At 39.8% G+C, this 22,338-nt stretch overlaps 1 protein-coding gene across 6 annotated transcripts in view; it reads right to left on the bottom strand.

Annotated features, from left to right (window-relative positions):
* The window catches only part of LOC124112219 (zinc finger protein 64-like), a 222,185-nt gene extending 210,496 nt beyond the window's left edge, over nucleotides 1-11,689 (bottom strand). For 5 of the 6 annotated variants that reach the window (XR_007221961.1, XR_007221960.1, XM_048398974.1 and 2 more), the window contains exons 1-3: nucleotides 11,557-11,689; nucleotides 6,883-7,788; nucleotides 6,296-6,532 (exon numbers count right to left, since the gene is read on the bottom strand). Coding sequence is in view for 4 of the 6 variants with exons in the window: in XM_048398974.1 (XP_048254931.1) it covers nucleotides 6,296-6,532; nucleotides 6,883-7,788; nucleotides 11,557-11,569 (1,156 nt within the window). In the remaining 2 variants the exon portion in view is untranslated. Of the gene's footprint in view, nucleotides 1-6,295; nucleotides 6,533-6,882; nucleotides 7,789-11,399; nucleotides 11,490-11,556 lie in introns of those variants that run through there. The other variant, XM_048398977.1, reaches the window with a different exon arrangement.
* Nucleotides 11,690-22,338: the final 10,649 nt, after the last annotated feature.

Genomic DNA, 22,338 nt, shown 5'->3' with positions numbered 1-22,338 from the left:
GGGCAACTTGGGCCACAGTAGTTATTAGACTGACAGAGTTATTTCCCTTGCATCATCTTTCCACTTAGGCATCCCTGGATATCATGTTGAACAATTTACAACAACTTTGTTCTTTTCACTTCAGTGGTTTCATCAAAGATTTGAAAACTTAAAAGAGATTAAAACAAAAGGGCTCAGGCCAACTGGTGGTCTCAGAACATATCATCATGTTGACTCAAGTCATTCAAATCCCAAATTTTTTTCCAGCAAACTCAATTTTTACACTGTTTATCAATCTAGCAGATCATGATTACCCCGGTACACACAGACGCCATTAGTTTGACAAACTATTTAAGTACACTGTCTAAGAAATGACCATAAATGGACACAAGAGCATAGTTCTTGTTTAAACCCTTTTATAACTTCATTGTATACGTTCAAAAAAGTGATTACTACACAAGCGTTTGTGAGATACAATTTATCTACCAGTTTCACAACTTAGAATTAAGTTCAGATTTTTACAAAAATATTGAGAAATAACTCAATGTAGGTGATTGAAACTTTCAACCTCAAAGTTAAATTACTATTAATGTATGAAAAACAAAAAAGTGTTAATTTGGCAGACATCAAATTTTGGTTATCAAGGGCTTGACAACAGTTTCAGATCTCTAAATTTGTTTCAAGAGCCATCAGTGACTGGAAATGGCTTAATCCTCCAAACAGATATAAATAACATTGCTTACATGTTGTTGTTAAAGACACCTTATTGTGAAACAAAGGCAACCAAACTTCCAAATTATTTCGGTCAAACTCACTTAATGTTTTCACTTACAGTAAATTACGGTTATAACAAACTCAAAGGGACCACTTATTTTAGTTTATTATAACCGTAGTTCGTGATAAGCATATATACAGCATATATATAACAAATGGCCGGGACTAAAAAGTAAGTTTGTTATATCAGTCAGTTCGTTATAAGCGTGTTCATTATAACCGTAGTTTACTGTATTTGATATTGTGTTATGTCTGTCTATTTTGTACGACACAAAAAGGCCTTGCTTTGCATGGTTGTATTTTGTGGTTATTAATTATGGCTATATGAATTCCGCTGTAATATAACAAGTCACCACCAAAACATGTGTTTTTCAAATTATTGAACATAAATTCAGCAAAAACAAATTCAAATTGTTGTATCTTTACATATTCTAGGGCATGAAAAGTCTGACAACCAAAACTCTCACCGAATGTAACTTTTAAGGTATCATGTTATAAATTTTGACGATGTCATGTATTCTCTCAGAAGTCACATCTGAAGGTATCATGTGTACTTACATACAGTAATGTCATTTAAAGGTGTCATGTATACATACAGTAATGTCATTTGAAGGTGTCATGTATACTTACAGTAATGTCATTTGAAGGTGTCATGTATACTTACAGTAATGTCATTTGAAGGTGGTGTGTATACTTACAGTAATGTTATTTGAAGGTGTCATGTATACATACAGTAATGTCATTTGAAGGTGTCATGTATACTTACAGTAATGTCATTTGAAGGTGTCATGTATACTTACAGTAATGTCATTTGAAGGTGTCATGTATACTTACAGTAATGTCATTTGAAGGTGGTGTGTATACTTACAGTAATGTTATTTGAAGGTGTCATGTATACTTACAGTAATGTCATTTGAAGGTGTCATGTATACATACAGTAATGTCATTTGAAGGTGTCATGTATACATACAGTAATGTCATTTGAAGGTGTCATGTATACTTACAGTAATGTCATTTGAAGGTGTCATGTATACTTACAGTAATGTCATTTGAAGGTGTCATGTATACTTACAGTAATGTCATTTGAAGGTGTTGTGTATACTTACAGTAATATCATTTGAAGGTGTCATGTATACTTACAGTAATGTCATTTGAAGGTGTTACGTATACTTACAGTAATGTCATTTGAAGGTGTCATGTAAACTTACGGTAATGTCATTTGAAGGTGTTACGTATACTTACAGTAATGTCATTTGAAGGTGTCATGTATACATACAGTAATGTCATTTGAAGGTGTCATGTATACATACAGTAATGTCATTTGAAGGTGTCATGTATACTTACGGTAATGTCATTTGAAGGTGTTACGTATACTTACAGTAATGTCATTTAAAGGTGTCATGTATACATAAAGTAATGTCATTTGAAGGTGTCATGTATACTTACAGTAATGACATTTAATGGTATGGTGTACTCACAATTATGTCAGTGAAAGGTATGGTGTACTCACAGTAATGACATTTAAAGGTATGGTGTACTCACAGTAATTACATTGAAAGGTATGGTGTACTCACAGTAATGACATTTAAAGGTATGGTGTACTCACAGTTATGACAGTTAAAGGTATGGTGTACTCACGGTAATGACATTTAAAGGTATGGTGTACTCATAGTAATGACATCTAAAGGTATGGTGTACTCACAGTAATGACATTTAAAGGTATGGTGTACTCACATTTATGACAGTTAAAGGTATGGTGTACTCACAGTAATTACATTGAATGGTATGGTGTACTCACAATTATGTCAGTGAAAGGTATGGTGTACTCACAGTTATTACATTTAAAGGTATGGTGTACTCACAGTAATGACATTTAAAGGTATGGTGTACTCATAGTAATGACATCTAAAGGTATGGTGTACTCACAGTAATGACATTGAATGGTATGGTGTACTCACAGTTATGACATTTAAAGGTATGGTGTACTCACAGTTATGACATTAAAAGGTATGGGGTCCTCACAGTTATGACAGTTAAAGGTAAGGTGTACTCACAGTAATGACATTAAATGGTATGGTGTACTCACAGTAATTACATTGAAAGGTATGGTGTACTCACAGTAATGACATTTAAAGGTATGGTGTACTCACAGTAATGACATTTACAGGTATGGTGTACTCACAGTAATGACATTTACAGGTATGGTGTACTCACAGTAATTACATTGAATGGTATGGTGTACTCACAGTAATTACATTTAAAGGTATGGTGTACTCACAATTATGTCAGTGAAAGGTATGGTGTACTCACAGTAATTACATTTAAAGGTATGGTGTACTCACAGTAATGACATTTAAAGGTATGGTGTACTCACAGTAATTACATTGAATGGTATGGTGTACTCACAGTAATTACATTTAAAGGTATGGTGTACTCACAATTATGTCAGTGAAAGGTATGGTGTACTCACAGTAATGACATCTAAAGGTATGGCGTACTCACAGTAATGACATTTAAAGGTATGGTGTACTCACAGTAATGACATTTGAAGGTATGGTGTACTCACAGTAATGACATTTAAAGGTATGGTGTACTCATAGTAATGACATCTAAGGGTATGGTGTACTCACAGTAATGACATTTAAAGGTATGGTGTACTCACAGTTATGACAGTTAAAGGTATGGTGTACTCACGGTAATGACATTTGAAGGTATGGTGTACTCACAGTAATGACATTGAATGGTATGGTGTACTCACAGTAATTACATTGAATGGTATGGTGTACTCACAATTATGTCAGTGAAAGGTATGGTGTACTCACAGTAATTACATTTAAAGGTATGGTGTACTCACAGTAATGACATTTGAAGGTATGGTGTACTCACAATAATGACATTTGAAGGTATGGTGTACTCACAGTAATGACATTTAAAGGTATGGTGTACTCATAGTAATGACATCTAAAGGTATGGTGTACTCACAGTAATGACATTAAAAGGTATGGTGTACTCACAGTGATTACATTTAAAGGTATGGTGTACTCACAGTAATTACATTTAAAGGTATGGTGTACTCACAGTGATTACATTTAAAGGTATGGTGTACTCACAGTAATGACATTTACAGGTATGGTGTACTCACAGTAATTACATTGAAAGGTATGGTGTACTCACAGTAATGACATTTACAGGTATGGTGTACTCACAGTAATTACATTGAAAGGTATGGTGTACTCACAGTTATTACATTTAAAGGTATGGTGTACTCACAGTAATGACATTTGAAGGTATGGTGTACTCACAGTAATGACATTTAAAGGTATGGTGTACTCATAGTAATGACATCTAAAGGTATGGTGTACTCACAGTTATGACAGTTAAAGGTATGGTGTACTCACAGTAACAACATTTAAAGGTATGGTGTACTCACAGTAATGACATTTACAGGTATGGTGTACTCACAGTAATTACATTTAAAGGTATGGTGTACTCACAGTAACAACATTTACAGGTATGGTGTACTCACAGTAATGACATTTGAAGGTATGGTGTACTCACAGTAATGACATTAAAAGGTATGGTGTACTCACAGTGATTACATTTAAAGGTATGGTGTACTCACAGTAATTACATTTAAAGGTATGGTGTACTCACAGTGATTACATTTAAAGGTATGGTGTACTCACAGTAATGACATTTAAGGGTATGGTGTACTCACAGTAATTACATTGAAAGGTATGGTGTACTCACAGTAATTACATTGAAAGGTATGGTGTACTCACAGTAATTACATTGAAAGGTATGGTGTACTCACAGTTATTACATTTAAAGGTATGGTGTACTCACAGTAATGACATTTAAAGGTATGGTGTACTCACAGTAATGACATTTACAGGTATGGTGTACTCACAGTAATGACATTTACAGGTATGGTGTAATCACAGTAATAACATTTAAAGGTATGGTGTACTCACAGTAATGACATTTACAGGTATGGTGTACTCACAGTAATGACATTTAAAGGTATGGTGTACTCACAGTAATGACATTTACAGGTATGGTGTACTCACAGTAATGACATTTAAAGGTATGGTGTACTCACAGTAATGACATTGAAAGGTATGGTGTACTCACAGTAATTACATTGAAAGGTATGGTGTACTCACAGTGATTACATTTAAAGGTATGGTGTACTCACAGTAATGACATTTAAAGGTATGGTGTACTCACAGTAATTACATTGAAAGGTATGGTGTACTCACAGTGATTACATTTAAAGGTATGGTGTACTCACAGTGATTACATTTAAAGGTATGGTGTACTCACAGTAATTACATTGAAAGGTATGGTGTACTCACAGTGATTACATTTAAAGGTATGGTGTACTCACAGTAATGACATTTAAAGGTATGGTGTACTCACAGTGATTACATTTAAAGGTATGGTGTACTCACAGTAATGACATTTACAGGTATGGTGTACTCACAGTAATTACATTGAAAGGTATGGTGTACTCACAGTTATTACATTTAAAGGTATGGTGTACTCACAGTAATGACATTTACAGGTATGGTGTACTCACAGTAATGACATTTAAAGGTATGGTGTACTCACAGTAATGACATTTACAGGTATGGTGTACTCACAGTAATTACATTGAAAGGTATGGTGTACTCACAGTGATTACATTTAAAGGTATGGTGTACTCACAGTAATGACATTTAAAGGTATGGTGTACTCACAGTAATTACATTGAAAGGTATGGTGTACTCACAGTGATTACATTTAAAGGTATGGTGTACTCACAGTGATTACATTTAAAGGTATGGTGTACTCACAGTAATTACATTGAAAGGTATGGTGTACTCACAGTGATTACATTTAAAGGTATGGTGTACTCACAGTAATGACATTTAAAGGTATGGTGTACTCACAGTGATTACATTTAAAGGTATGGTGTACTCACAGTAATGACATTTACAGGTATGGTGTACTCACAGTAATTACATTTAAAGGTATGGTGTACTCACAGTTATTACATTTAAAGGTATGGTGTACTCACAGTAATGACATTTAAAGGTATGGTGTACTCACAATAATGACATTTACAGGTATGGTGTACTCACAGTAATTACATTTAAAGGTATGGTGTACTCACAGTAACAACATTTACAGGTATGGTGTACTCACAGTAATGACATTTGAAGGTATGGTGTACTCACAGTAATGACATTAAAAGGTATGGTGTACTCACAGTAATTACATTTAAAGGTATGGTGTACTCACAGTAATTACATTTAAAGGTATGGTGTACTCACAGTAACAACATTTAAAGGTATGGTGTACTCACAGTAATGACATCTAAAGGTATGGTGTACTCACAGTAATTACATTTAAAGGTATGGTGTACTCACAGTAATTACATTGAAAGGTATGGTGTACTCACAGTAACAACATTTAAAGGTATGGTGTACTCACAGTAATTACATTTAAAGGTATGGTGTACTCACAGTAACGACATTTAAAGGTATGGTGTACTCACAGTAATGACACTTGAAGGGTTTGCTCCCTGTGTGCCCACGCAGGTGTATCTTCAGTTTGTCGCTGCGGCTGAAGGCTTTGCTGCAGTGCATACACTGAAATGGCCGCTCTCCCGTGTGCGTGCGTACATGGCGCTCCAGGTCTCGCACATACAGTGTGATGAAGTTACATGCTGCAAATGTGCACTTGTACTTCTTGCGACTCGGTGAGACAGGGTCATCTATCGCCAACATCAGTTCTGAAACACAGCGGCATGAAACAATCTGTCAGATAAAGACAGATTGGAGCCCTTTCTGGTTAATCTCAAATGTTGTGATTGTCAAGAATTTTAGTCTCATAATAAAACTTGGTAGAGAGATTGATGAGTTTTTTTGGCCAATGTCAGCATTGTCTGGTCTATACATCTCAAAAGAAAACCTTTGGTCAAGGACTTTTTCATGTCAGTTGATACAGTATCAAAAAATTATTTTTTTTAAACTGTAAAAATATTTATCTTTATTAATAAAAAGTGTGCAGCAGATCTGTTCAACAAGTGACTAATCATACCTAGCCTAACTGACGAACAATAATGATATTGAAGATACCAACCATGTCCTCTCATGCCCGTGAAAGGTTTGTGCTGAGGGAGGGGTGTCTCCTCTGCATACATGACAGTTTGAACTTCGGAAGCATCTCCATCTTCGCTCACCAGATACTGCTCCCCCTGGTGGACCAACTCGGAGTTGGGCAGCAGAGCCCCCGACTCAATCACCATCCCCTGTTGCCCTGATGCAGTCAGCATGTTCTCTGTAACAATAACATCAGTTCTCTCCCCCTGCCGAGGCGAGCCACCACTGCTCAGAGAGAGGCTGACACCACTGAACTGCTCCTCTTTTGTCTTCAGCCGATTCAGTTCATAGTCTTGCTCCGGCTGATGGATCGCCTCCACATAAATTGTCTGTGCAGGCTGAAGCTGCTTAAGGTCATGCTGATTGTCTTGACTTCTGGGTATTTTGTGCTTTTCCTCCAGAGACGCTTCCTTTGTTTTTTGAAACACGGCAGCCTCTTCACTGGACAGAAACATGACACTCGATGTTGGAGTATTTTGTTCCACTTGCTGTGACCAACCTGAGGTAGAATCTTCTGGAGCTTGTAAGATGCCGTCCTTCGTTAGCACCATGGACTGTCCTGAACCCGACTGAACAGTGATGGAGGTGGAATGTTGACCATCCACCTCCGACGCGCCACTAGGAATCTGTTGGGGTGTGAGCAACTGGCTCTCTGCAGCCTGAACAAGGTGTTTGATTGACACCACTTCCCCTTCCGTTGTCCGAGGTGCTTCGCTATTACTGCTCGCTTCCAAACTGGGAGCAGACGACACCTTGGCAGCCATCTTGGCCCGCAATTCTGCCAAGGATGGACATTGGCTCTTGTGCAGTAGAAACACTTCAACATTGTTGAACTGACTCTTGCAGGCACCACAGATATGGATGTCAATGAAGTCATCCAGAGAATCTGGAAGTTAAACCACAAATCTTATGAAATACAATAAAAATAAATAAATAAGACAACTGGTCTCTTCAATTGTATTTCATGATGTTTTGGTGTTTAAATGGTGCATAATTGTTTTATTGTACTTTTGAATTTGAATGAGTTACTGAAATAAACAGAGTCTTCAGCGAGTTTTACATATTTTCTGCATTTAAAGGCTTAATTTGGGATGACCAGTAAAATCATGTTTGGCCTAGTAAACTTAGCTGATAATAATACATATGATAACACTAAAATCTAATGAAAATGGTGTAAAAAGATATACTAGGGTCAAACATTTTGGGCACAGACAGGGTATACAAGCACAATAGAAGAGTGAGTGAGTGAGTGAGTATGGTTTTACACCGCTTTTAGCAATATTCCAGCAATATCACGGCGGGGGACACCAGAAATGGGCTTCACACATTGTACCCATGTCGGGAATCGAACCCGGGTTTTCGTCATGACAAGCTAACGCTTTAACCACTAGGCTACCCAAACACCCCCACAATGGAAGATCACAATATAGGGTTACAATATAGGGTATTTGGGGGTTACTGGACAGTTTAATTCTGACCACTCAGACAAGTTTTATTTCCGAGTTCTGGAAAACGCTTAACTCTGAGCATGTCCATGACCAAAGGACCAGTTCTTCCCTCAGAAATCTGCTTGGGATAAAGACTTACTCATGATCAAATATTAGAAACAACCGTACTGACTCATTTTAGCTATTCCTTTACATTCACTTTAACAGTGCACAGTTAAAAACATTCAAAAGTCAAAAGCTTTTTAAGATGAACTCATTAGGAGACAAAGATAATCTCTTACTGATAATCTTCAATGTAAAGTCTATCTAACAGTATTAAAGCACATACAAAAAAACTGGGAGTTCTAATAACAGAACATATTATAATTAAATTTGGTCATTTAATTTTAAAGTTACGCTTACAGCATTCACCATGATAAGCACCCTAGTTGCTTATAAAACTGACAAAGGGAGGCGTTTATTAATACCATACACATGAAGTTGAATTTGTTGTCAGTGATCAAGCGGTAGAGTGAGTGAGTTTGGTTTTACGCCGCTTTAGCAATATTCCAGCAATAGCACGGTGGGGGACACCTGAAATGGACTTCACACATTGTACCCATGTCAGGAATCGAACCTGGGTCTTTGGCATGACGAGTGACCTCTTTAACCACTAGGCTGGCCGACCGCCCTTCAAGCGGTAGAGAATAAACTTAGTTCAAACATCAGTGAAACTAACAGTTTTTCAATAATAGTTACAAGGCATATGCTTCTACGCTTCTGCTTTCTGACAAAAAAGTTTTTACTATACACAAGAGCTCATAGACTGTTATGTAAATGTTTTTTTTTGTTTGGTTTGTTGTTTAACGCCGCACTCAGCAATATTCCAGCTATATGACAGCGGCCTGTAATTATCGAGTCTGGAACAGACAATCCAGTGATTAATATCATGAGCATCGATCCGCACAAATGGGATCGATGACATGCATCAACCAAGTCAGTGAGCCTGACCACCCGATCCTGTAAGTTGCGTTTTACGACAAGCATAGTCGCCTTTTACAGCAAGCATGGGTTGCTGAAGACCTATTCTACCCCGGATCTTCACGAGTCTCATGTAAATGTTTGGTTATAGTATTAAAAAGACTTACAGATTGGTCTAGAAGTTGGTCAGGGGGCACATGTAGGAGCAGGGCACATAATACAGTATTTAAAGTTCACAAAATGTAGCAATGCTACAGTGAGTGAGTGAGTGAGTTGGGTTTAATGCTGCTTTTAACAGTATTCCAGTTGTATCATGGCGTGTCAGCTTAATGTTGGAGGAAAGCCCAAAGTGATGCAGGTCTCAGACGTTTACCACTTCGGTGAAACCCACGAGCGTGGTTATGGTGCTGACAAACCTAGAAACATAATCGGGGAAAACCGGGATTCAAACCCACAATCATAGGTTTCTGGTGTGCCCAAGGGACGCAACTCTGCACAGCAAATCGCAGCACCTTAGATGACTGGACCCCTGCAATGCTACAGGAATATGAGTTGTAGTTTAAAGTAATTGTCCCAGTGTCATAGATCCTAGTTATTAAAAACGATAATGTGACCTAATGTGTATGTTAGACCAAAACTATTTAGCTGATATTTTATCAAGTTCCAAGCCTACAAGAGATATGAATTCAAAGAAAATCACTTTTCTGATGGACTCATGTTTGTATATAGAAAATTATCTTCCTGTGAGGGTCTGAGGTCATGTATACATGAAAATAATAGTGTTTAGCAGTAATATTTGTTCAACTGTCATTGAAAAATAATCACTTTGAACATGTTGAATTTCCTGGCGACAGCTACGTTTGTTTTGACATTGATAAAAATGTGTATTGCATGCCAAATGCCCACCGCCCTATCACCTGACCCTACCTGGGTGCCCGCTGTAGGTCTCAAGAGATAGGTTCAAAATGTCCGACTGGGAACAGTTTGACCTTAGTCCTTGACAAAATGTACTTAGATACATGTATAAAATGATCTGGTCATGCCTACACTGAAGTTGAAGTTTTATCTTTATTCAAACATATAAGGGTCAGAAGGAATGAGTCCATAATTAGAAAGAAATGCAAACATTAGTGACTTGTAGTGTTACCATATAGTTCTAGATAATTTTTGTCATTAAACAAATGTTAAACAATGTATCACCTGACTAACCATGGGTCCGGGTATTCCTGTGGGTACCCGGCTCCTTCTCAGTACCCACCCGACCCGAGTACCCAAGTTACCCATCCAAGCCCTAATATATACTTATGGAAATGATAAAGGGAACAATGAAAAAAATAGGGAAAATAGGCCTAACTGTCAGTACATTTGAAACTGCACGCATACAAATTCAAGACATATCAGAATCAAATGTTGAGATGTGTTTGTGTACATTGTTTCAGTGCGAATTTGGTAGACAAGGAGCCCATGATAGCATATCATTTAACTGTGTCTAAAACTTAGTGTTCCCTTACTCATTTCCATGAGTATACATCAACAGATATTGATTGTTTCATTTCATATTTTTTAAATAATTTTCTTCTTTTTTTATTTTCTTATCTATTATTTACATATGGGGTGATTATCTTATTAACCCAAACTGTAATTGGCATTTTGGGCCTTGTTAAAGTAAGTATATCTAATTGACATTGACACTGACAGCATACTGGTATTATTATTCAACAAAATAATGATTATTAATACAATAACAAACAAACACATATTACATATTACAATACTCTAAACATTCTGATATCATTCTTTGTTTTGGGGAGCTTTCCAAAAACTAAAGTGAGAAATGGACCACATGGCAGCGATCCCGTTTGTTTATAAATAAGCCCGGCACCCAGCACACGCAGACCATTTACTCCTGGGCGGGTGCCCTTGAGCGTCGTCGTGGCTTATGTAGTTAGACGTATATTATAAGTTTATCAACGGATTGCAGCGTTGATATTCCACTTCATTAAAAACTAAAATATGTCACGTCTCATTGCATTTCACCATACAACTTAAAGTTGCGATTCATCAAACACAGTCGTAGAAGGGGCCCGACCTGTCAGTGACTACACAGGGCCCGGCATCGTTTCTGGCCCTTCCTCGCCCCAACCGAGTGTCGCCATAACGAGGCCTCGTTTCCACATCGTCTCTCGCGCTTTCAGAAGTTTAAACTAGCAGGACATTAGATTAAATCAGTTTAAAACATGCCATACTCTGTTTCTCCATCGTGGTGCCACAAGTTATGGGCCGACTTCGTAATACAGAGTCGGGGTTATCCCATCAGTGATCGTCTTCTTTTTATGAATACACACAATGGCGGAACATGGACGATTATCATAACGGAAGTAGATGCTACCCTCCTCGCGCAACTAATACTACAGGCAACTGGATTAATTTTACACTATTTAAATGGCGTGTTTTGATGCAGAAAAATACAGGAGATCAAATCAATATTTACATAATATTGTATTGGCCTTTTCTGCACTTGCAGCAAAACTAAATCCCCTTTTATATGACATTTGAAGGATATATATAGTTATTATATACATACCTTGAAATATCTAACCATAACACAACAAAGCGTCAGTTTGCATGCCTAATGTCAACACTGACGAGTTCCCATAATATGATGTTATTTAAAAAGCAGAACATATTACCAAATGAATAATTATTACGGATTTACCCCTTTGCATTTTTTGTTTCATTTATGTTATAACATATATATACCAATTATAGAAATATTATTATTAAATAGTGAGTGAGTGAGTATGGGTTTACGCCGCAATTATCAATATTCCAGCAATATCACGGCGGAGGACAGCAGAAATGGTTTTCACAGTTTGTACCCATGTCGGGAATCGAACTCGGGACTTTAGCGTTACCAGCGAACGCTTTAACCACGAGGCTCCACGACCGCCCCTTATTAAATGGTAAAAAATTATAATATTGTGTAACCCAAGGCTACTTCCATGCAATAACATTTTTATACACACTGTGGTGCTATTAATCTTCCTGTACTAACATGGAGATTCTATACATAAACCCTACATTAATATAGTACTTTTTCAGATCCTGATATGAGATAAACGTGGTATTTGACATGAGTCAGTTGTTTTGTTTATTAGGCGACTAACGTGATCGGGTGGTCAGGCTCGCTGACTTGGTTGATGCATGTCATCCTATCCCAATTGCGTGGATCGATGCTCATGATATCAATCACTGGATTGTCTGGTCCAGACTCGATTACTTACAGACCGCCGTCATACAGCTGGAATATTGCTGAGTGCGGCGTTAAACAACAACCAACCACCAACCAAATGTGACGTCATCACATTTTACGTCGTTTTTATGTTTTTATGCGAACCTGACCACCCGATCCCGTTAGTCGCCTTTTACGACAAGCAGTCACCTTTTACGGCAAGCATGGGTTGCTGAAGACCTATTCTAACCCGGAATCTTCGCGGGTCTGATGACGTCAGAATCGTATTAACTTCATAGACTATAGTGTTTACCCGTTATAGCTTCTCGACAATGTTTCAAAACAGCATACACGATTATTTCAACACCGCTAATTGTCAGGCACAGATAGATCTAATTAAAATAATCCAAAGTCTAACTGTAAATTTAAGCTACAAATATTGTAAACGTATCTTAGATATAAATGGAATTGCATTGAGAGATTATTACATTAAGTTAATATCTTGCAAAAATAAGAATCTCGTGACGGAATTCTTGAATTACCGGAACGAAACAACAAAAGTTTAACACTCACTAGGACTGGTCGGCTCGGAGTCAGTATACTGTGTCTAAGTAGGGTATTCATGTTAAACTGCGGCATGGTATCTATACTGAACACCAAAAGAAACGCGAATCAAGAAGGTATAGGAAACATGATGTATTTTGTTTTAGCTGGTATAAACATAATACTGATGGATACAACACAATTCATTAGCAATAAGAAAGAGTCAGTTCTCTGGACATCAGACATCTTCTGTATCCATCAACACAACACCACGTGACCACGCTGCAGTCAACTGAAGTATGGGTATACCTCAATACCTGGTATGGCCCCCATTTGCATTCACAAGCGCGACACACCGTCTGTGCATGGAGTGAATAAGACGGTTGATAGTGTTCATGGGGATGTGCCGCCACACCTGCAGGATGGTAACCTCGAGCTGTGCAGCTGTCCTTGGCCTCGGACGCGCCATGTTCAAACGTCTCTGCACTTCATCCTACAAGTGTTCAATAGGGTTGAGATCAGGACTAAGAGCCGGCCAGGGCATGGTGTTGATATTGTGCTGTTGCAAGAAGGCTTGAGTAATCTTGGCGGTGTGGGGACGAGCGTTATCCTGTTGAAATTGGAAGTTGCCTTGTCTTGCAAAAAACGGTACAACCTGGGGCCTCAACACCTGATCGATGTAACGCTGAGCAGTGACACCATTGCCCCTACCAGCTCCAACGTTCTGAAAGATTACAAGGTCAGTTCTCTGATTTAACCCTATTCCACCCCAAACCATGACTGTAGGACCACCCCAAGAGTTCCGTTCAAGGACACACTGGTCATGATAGCGCTCACCGCGACGTCGCCATACTCTAACACGTCCATCGGCACGATCAACACAATACCGACTTTCATCAGAGAACAGAACTCTTCTCCACTGCTGATGACGCCAATTCAAGCGTGCTTGGGCCCACTGTAATTTCAGGAGAGGGTGACGTTGAGTGAGAACAGGACCTTGTGATGGTCGCCTTCACTGAAGCCCTCTGTCACGAAGTCGCCGTCTTACTGTGTTGGAACTTACAGCCCTCCCGTGGTTTCCAACGACGTTCCTAGCAGTTTCACTGGCCGACAGGAAACGTTCTTGCAGATGTGACCTGTGAATGTGACGGTCCCGACGTTGTGTTGTCACACGGGGTCTGCCGGTACGATGCCTGTCTCTGGTGCTGTTGGTTGTCTGGAATCTTTCCTGCAGACGGTAGATGGTGGAAACGTGGACGTTAAAGGTGTTTGCAACTCTCTGAACACTCTCACCAGCTTGAAGTTGCCCAATAGCTCTCTCTCGATAGATCTGTGACAGTCGTGGCATTGTCACTCACGTTGATAAGTGAATGATTCACAGTGACACTTTCGTGGCTTTTAAAGACAACATCTTCACGGACAGTTTTTGCGGCATAAGCAGCACGTGCATTTCGTGCGTATCCATCCCACACTGACTTCGGTGCGTTAAAGCGCTGTGGATTAAGAGTTCACTGCCCTTAACTCTGGTTAGGGTCATTTTGAAACAATTAAAACCCATTACAATGGACCCATAGCAGCCAACCGTTTTCACAACCATTTTCCCATATTAGAAAGGAACATGAAGATTTCGCGTTTCTTTTGGTGTTCAGTATATAAGTCGGCATCAGTCCGGACCAGTACAAGCAGACACACACGTGCTCGTCGCTATATAAGTGCTATAATCTTGAACGCGACGTTAAACCCAAAGTTACCTCACCCATAGTATATGAAACTAGATTTGTGTGAGGTAGGAAAATACATTTATACGAGGAACCGTACAAGTTATTAAGCCAAAAATGTTGTGGAGAGAACACTTGGTGATTGTAGTCATCTCAGTTATCGGTACATAGGAGAAGTCAAAGGTAAAGGTCAGCTACCATCAATAACGCGTATATTTTCCCCGTTGGAATCGATAGCGGCCTGACATCTCCTGCCCATGGAAGAGACGAGTATGCGAATCACATCATGGGGAATGGCAGCCCACTCAGCCTGCAACGCTAAAGCCAACTGTGGTTGACGTCGGCGTAGCCGTCTATCCAATTCATCCCACATGTGCTCTATCGGGTTCAAATCCGGGGAACTGGAGAGCCAGGGGAGAACATCAACGTTGTTGTTGTTTGGACAGACTCTTGTTATCAGTGAAGTGTGCGGTCGAGCGTTGTCCTGCTGGAATACACCGTTGCCGTTGGCTGCAGTTGGGAGGACGCGTAGCCGGAGAATTTCGTTGATGTATCGTTTAGCCGTAAGATTGCCCTGGATATGGACCAAACCTGTCCTGCCATGATGAGAGATATCCGCCCATATCATAACGCTACCCCCACCTAACCTGTTCACTTCCTGTATACGCAGTTTCCGGCGTAAATTTCTCACCGACGTCTGTAGACCCGTGCTCTTCCATCCCCTCGACGGAGGAGAAATTTTGGTTCGTCGCTGAACCAGACATCTCTCTATCGCAGTTGAGGCCATACCCTGTGTTGACGACACCATTGCAGTCGTTGTTGACGATGTTGTCGACTCAATACGACGCGTCGATTGGGACGTCTTGCTCGTAGACCTGCTGCTCTTAAACGGTTTCGTACTGTCTGGTCGGAGATACTGCGCAGTCCGGGTATTTGGGATGCGGTTGAGGTGGCTGTGGTCGTCCCTTCACTTAGGTGGCGCAGTCGGATGTAGCAATCTTGTGCGGGGGTGGTTACTCTTGGTCGTGCCGACCTTGGCCGATCACAAGTTGACCCAGGCTGTTGAAACCGATCACATAGCCTTGTGATGGTGCTGGGCGCTACATTGAAAACCCTGGCTACAGCTGATCGGGATTCCCCTGCCTGCAATCGGCCTATGACGTTGTTTCTTAGCACTTCTGTTAATCTTGGCATGTTGTTGAACTGTCACTGTTCGATTAAGGCAGATGCCATGCAATCAGAAACCCTACACTTTAATGCCGTTTATAGTGCTGCTGTGCGTGCAGTGCCATTTTCCTTTTGTTCATGCACTAGGTGCGTTTTTCCGAATTGTACGTGTTTCCCGACTAATAATTTGCATGACCTTGCTGTGATCATTTTGATCTGGGAAATTTGTCACTGACACTAAAACACATCAAACCTCTTCATTTTGCACCTCTTGGTCCGCTAATTTTCCTTTTATGACCCAAAGTATCCGTCTTGCGTTTCTTTTCTTTTGAAGAGTATATAATAAAAAGGAGCCCAGAGACTTTCTTCACTTTCAGATACTACAGCGATCTAGACTTGCCAAACCTTAATGACTTGCTTGGGCTGTATTGGATTAAAAAAATAGGGTCTGTATGACAGACTACCCGTCCATTAGCCTATTCATTGTTGTGTGGTACCTCATGATTTCGAACCCAATATCACCCGAGCATGCGAGAGCGATAGGTCTGCCTCGACCATTGCAGCACGCTAAACCAAATAGAGGAAAAAGTTGTAAATCTGTCAGCCGACTTGTAAACGATACTGTTCACCGTGATAAGGGATTAAGCCTTCGGAGTGATGTCCTGTCACAAGTCGTTTGAACAATATCCAGCTCGGCAATGAAAACATTAATACAACATGTGGTGGGATAAATGTTTGTGAAGATTTTATTAACCCAGGGCGTTATTTCCTGAAGTGGTGTACTTTTACCTTTGACAGCAAGCTCGATGCCAAGGTACATGTTTTTGTTTGTGTGTGTGTGTTTGTTTGTTTGTTTGTTTGTTTGTTTGTTGTTTAACGCCACACTCAGCAATATTCCAGCTATATGACGGCGGTCTGTAAATAATAGTCTGGACCAGACAATCCAGTGATTGACATCATGAGCATCGATCCACGCAATTGGGATAGGATGACATGCATCAAGCAAGTCAGCGAGTCTGACCACCCGATCCCGTTAGTCGCCTCTTACGACAAGCATAGCCGCCTTTTACGACAAGCATGGATTGCTGAAGACCTATTCTAACCCGGATCTTCACGGGTTACATGTAGTATGAAGGCAACAATTTATAATGTTCGGTTTAAGGTTTCGACCGTTAAGAACAAAGCCATAAAATTATACTTGTTCAACCTTTTTTCTTTTATTTTTTTTCATCGAAGCGCTTTACCTTTAAAGCATTCGAAAAGGGGAAAAACTACATAAGTCTGTTCCCTTTTCTAATAGTAATTGATCAAATGTAATAAATATAGTCTCTGAAAATATATAATTATGACCGAAACAAACATCTGCAATTAAATTGAAAAGGGCGCCAGTGAGGTGCATGGTTGATGCAGACCTGTACAAAATCTAGACTTGCTTCATTTAGGGTCATATCATTACAGTATAAGGACAGGGCGGAAGGGAAAATGGTATGGTTCAGCGACTGTGCGACAAATTAATATTGTCTTGTCACAGCAAGAATCGGGGGCACGGGTGGCCCAGTCGTCTAAGGCGCCACGATTCGCTGTGCAGAGTTGCATCCCTTGGGCACGCCAGAAACCTATGATTGTGGGTTCGAATCCCGGTTCGCCCCGATTATGTTTCTAGGTTTGTCAGCACCATACCCGTGCTCGTGGGTTTCACCGAAGTGGTAAATGTCTGAGACCTGCATCACTTCGGGCTTTCCTCCCACATTAAGCTGACACGCCGCGATATAACTGTAATACTGTTAAAAGCGGCGTTAAACCCAACTCACTCACTCACTCACTCACAGCAAGAATCTTCTAAAAAGCACAAGTTCTTCTCTGACAGAAGCAGCTGCACGGACACGATGCTGTACAAATATTTAACATCCTGCACTTCAAACAGAACAAGCACATGTTGTTTCACGACCAATCTCAACCCAAACAACTTAATACAAAACAATGCTACAAATATTGAGCTTCGAAAAGCTATGTGTATTTCATTTCCGACTTAACGAAACCTTATTATGAGTGAAAAACCGTTAACCGTGAGTTCACTCTTTATTGTTAAACTATCAATCTTTCTCAATAGGGACGCGTTATTATAGACAGTTATTATTTGGGGTTTTAGGTTAGAGTTAACTTAACTTAATGTAATTAAATTTTCTTTCCATATATTAAATTTAAAACACCGTGTCGTGTTGCCAATTTGAAGGTACAACAATTTCTGAGGGATCAACAATCTAAATAGATATTTTTATTTCAGGAGTTTCGACCTAGTGGTCTCAAGTGAAATGGTAGCCTTGCTCCAAAGCTGTACAGAAAGATAGGTCCATGGGTGTATATTAATTCTATCGTGAAAGTAGGCAAGTCTAGATAAGCAGACAGTACAATCACGCCAGTCGTTTATGGGGACAACTTGTTCATATTTTTTTTTTAATCTAGAAATTATTATTTAAGCTAATAATTATTGCCTTAGAGACTTATGCAAGGCTAGGGAACATGTGTCTAAGGCGCCGGAATTCGCTGTGCCGGTTTTCCCTGACTAGGTTTGTTGGTTTGTCAACACTACATACATACCCGTGCTCGTGGGTTTCAACATAGCGGAACGCATCTAAGATCTTCATCGGGTTGGACTTTCCTCCCACATGAAGCAGACACGCCGTAATTGGATTGTACTCTTCCGGATTACATCCATACTATACATTGCCAATAAAACGCGTCAGATAACAATCCCTTATCTTCATAACCGGAATAAACTCTCAGATCAAACTCACTTACACTTACGGGTAACATCTATATACTAAACATTGCCAATAAAACGATCATATCTTCACAGCTTCAGGTTTGTTTATAGCACTGTCTATTTTATGCATCTTCGTGTATTACACATACATATTATTGTTATTATTAATTTTTTTATTTTTTTAAATATTTTTTATATTTTTTTTATTCGCTACCACAGATTATATATGACAGAGTTTTGTGCGAAGTTACTTACTAGCCCCATGCAAGGAGATGGCGACCCAGACGAAGCTAAGGAAAACTCCGAATGGATCCAGTGTGTTCTATGGAATCCTATAAGGGACATTGTCGCGTTGTTGTCCTCACACAATAAGGTTTCAAACTTAACCAGCGGGATCATGCGACATTTTGACCATTTGTCACATTGTCACGCTTATGTTAATTATGATACTTGCTTGTTTTTGTGTCCTTTCTAGGACTCCAAAGCATTCATCATGATAGAATGGAAATACGATATATAATAGGATGGTTGTTCAAACGAATGTGTTCCATCGAGATTGCCATAAAAAAGTGCTGCACAAAGGAAAGCACGTTTGGAGATACAGACAACCGGTTCCATCCTGTTTTGCCTGCACATCTCGGAAAACATGGATAGGTATCTATGCTCAATTTTCAATAAACGCGTCGATGATATTGATATTCATCTTTTACTCCGAATATGATGCCTCTCTCCGTGAAGTTCTTACATCTCCATAGGACGCCGTGTCAGGTGAGCTTTCTTATCAGACAATCAGCGCAGAGGCTTCTAAATTATCGGTACGAGTGAGCGAAAGCATTCAGACAAGCATCTGATTTCTATACCAAGAAAACGAGTTTAATCGGAGAGTTCCAAATGTATAAAAATAAAACCGCTGTTATATTTTTGTAGATATTTATATAGCCTGTCGTTACTGAGCACCAGTTAGGATAAGTACGAATGTTTCACGCACGTGAATACACTTGAGTGTAGCATATAACAGTAAAAGAGTTGGCTCTACCCGCTGAAGACCTGGGTTCGATTCCCCATATAGGCATACGTGCGAAGCCAATCTTGAACCTGTCCCCCGTCTTGAAATAAGTTTTTTACCGTCTCACTAAGTCACGCACAAATATTATCGCTGTACAACACATGGATTTGTTCGCCACTGGCTGGCCCATATACGTGGTATGGATTCCGTGTTAGAACATAGGCTCGTTAACTCTGGTTAATGCATGTCATTATATCCCAATGGATTGATGCTCATGTCAACTGTCTGGTCCACACTCGATTGTGTTTAGACTGCCTTGATAAAGCTGGAATATTTCTGAGTACAGACAGTTAAAATGTTCAACCTTATAATCCTCACTCAGGCCTGTAGTGCAAAGTACGAACACTGACACATGATCAACGGCATGTTTATGAATAACTGTAATATGACACCCATATGAGTATCTGTATTGTGTGTTGAACAGCGAGTGAGTGAGTGAGTGAGTTGGGTTAAACACCGCTTTTAACAGTATTCCAGTTATATTGCGGCGTGTCAGCTTAACGTGGGAGGAAAGCCCGAAGTGATGCACGTCTCAGACGTTTACCACTTCGGTCTAACCCACGAGCACGGGTATGGTGCTGACAAACCTAGAAACATAATCGGGGCGAACAGGGATTCGAATCCACAATCATAGGTTTCTGGCGTGCCCAAGGGACGCAACTCTGCACAGCGAATCGCGGCGCCTTAGACAACTGGGCCACCCGTGCCCCCTGTTGAACAGCGAACATGCATGTAAGGCTTCTGTAAAATCAGAATTTATAAATGCAGATGGGAGTTTGTGGTTTTCAATCATCTCTTTGACGTGGCCATTTTGCGAGTAATGTTTGTATTTGGTTCAAATACATCCACAACCACGATTTTATTTTAATTCTAAAAGGAAACCTTCAAGCCCCTGTGGCGTATCAGTCGACAATGCGTGCAACATTAAATGCGACTATGAATACAAGACGAGCCATCCTAATAGTATGGTCTGGACGGTGATACTAGCTTCTTGTGAGACCCCTTTCCACACACCTGGTTCCGTTAGATAAGAGTAGATCCAACAACATGGATCATCATTTGATTGTATGACAAAAGTCAGTTTGATAAGGCTTTGTGAAAAGTATTTTAATGGTACATTCTTTTGGTGATGTGTAAGGGAATCCCCGAAATGATGTAGATTATAGATGTTTGCAATGTGGTGCAACCTACCTTAATGATGCTGACAAACCAAGGCTCATAATCAGGTAAAAAAAGGTATCAGAACTCATGATCATAGGATCCTGGCACCTTAAGGGAGGTAGCTCTGAAGAGCCCTGTCCAAGACAACTGCAGAGTCCAGGGCCCACTTGCACAAAGCGATCTTAGCACTACAACTATTGTAAGCCTATGTTAAAGTATAGGAGTTACAATCATCTTAGCGCTAAGATCGCTTTGTGCAAGTGGGCCCAGGTCAGACAGCAATGCATGCCCAACTGAATGTTTCCAGGAACAGGCAGTTACCTGTTAGTGAGTTAGGTTTAACACTACTTGTAACAGTATTTCAGCTATATCACAGCCTGTCGACCTGTGAAGATCCGGGGTAGAATAGGTCTTCAGCAACCCATGTTTGCCGTAAAAGGCGACAAGCATAATAAAAGGCGACTATGCTTGTCGTAAGAGGCGACTAAAGGATCGGGTGGTCAGGCTCGCTGACCTGGTTGGTGCATGTCATCCTATCCCAATTGCATCAATCTATGCTCATGATGCCAATCACTGGATTGTCTGTCAGTTATTTACAGACCACCCTCATATAACTGGACTATTGCTGAGTGTGGCATTACACAACAAATAAAAAAAGAAACAAACAAACAAACAGCCTATCAGCTTAATGAGGGAGGAAAGCCTGAAGTAATTACTTGTTACTTACCAACAGATTAGTGGTGTTATAGGTATTATTGAATACATTTTGTGTATGTTAAATTATTAAGACAACTGAATCCATTGGTTTGAACATTTCAGTTTCAATCAAATGTTTGATAATCATGGGTAGGATCCATATTCAGGTTGCCAAAATGTTGCTTGAGTTATGCTGAGAAAAGTATCCTTGAGGGTGGAGCCTGCAAACCTCTAGATTTGTGTAAAGACATATCTTGCTATATACAGCACCCATGAAACTGAAGTACTGATGTCACTCATAAAAAGTTGAATCATTCTCAGGTTGTTCACAATAGGCACATTAATAATGGCATAAACTTTACATAGTTCAGATTTCCTGACATGTTTAATAATCATCCCAGCCAAATTTGGAACATCCAATAGTCCAATAGAGGATTCATAGGATTAAGTATGACCCTTGTCCAGACAGGATCCTCATGGTCTGCTCTCATGACGTTCCAACTACTTTTTGTTTGTTTGTTTGTTATCTAACGCCGCACTCAGCAATGTTCCAGCTACATGACGGCGGTCTGTAAATAATCCAGTCTGGACCAGACAATCCAGTGATTGACATCATGAACATCGATCCACACAATTGGGATCGATGACATGCATCAACCAAGTCAGCGAACCTGACCACCC

Source organism: Haliotis rufescens, unplaced genomic scaffold (genome assembly GCF_023055435.1).
Source record: "Haliotis rufescens isolate VD_foot unplaced genomic scaffold, xgHalRufe1.0.p SCAF_19, whole genome shotgun sequence".
NCBI lineage: Eukaryota > Metazoa > Mollusca > Gastropoda > Lepetellida > Haliotidae > Haliotis > Haliotis rufescens.
This window is presented reverse-complemented; position numbering and strand designations above follow the sequence as displayed.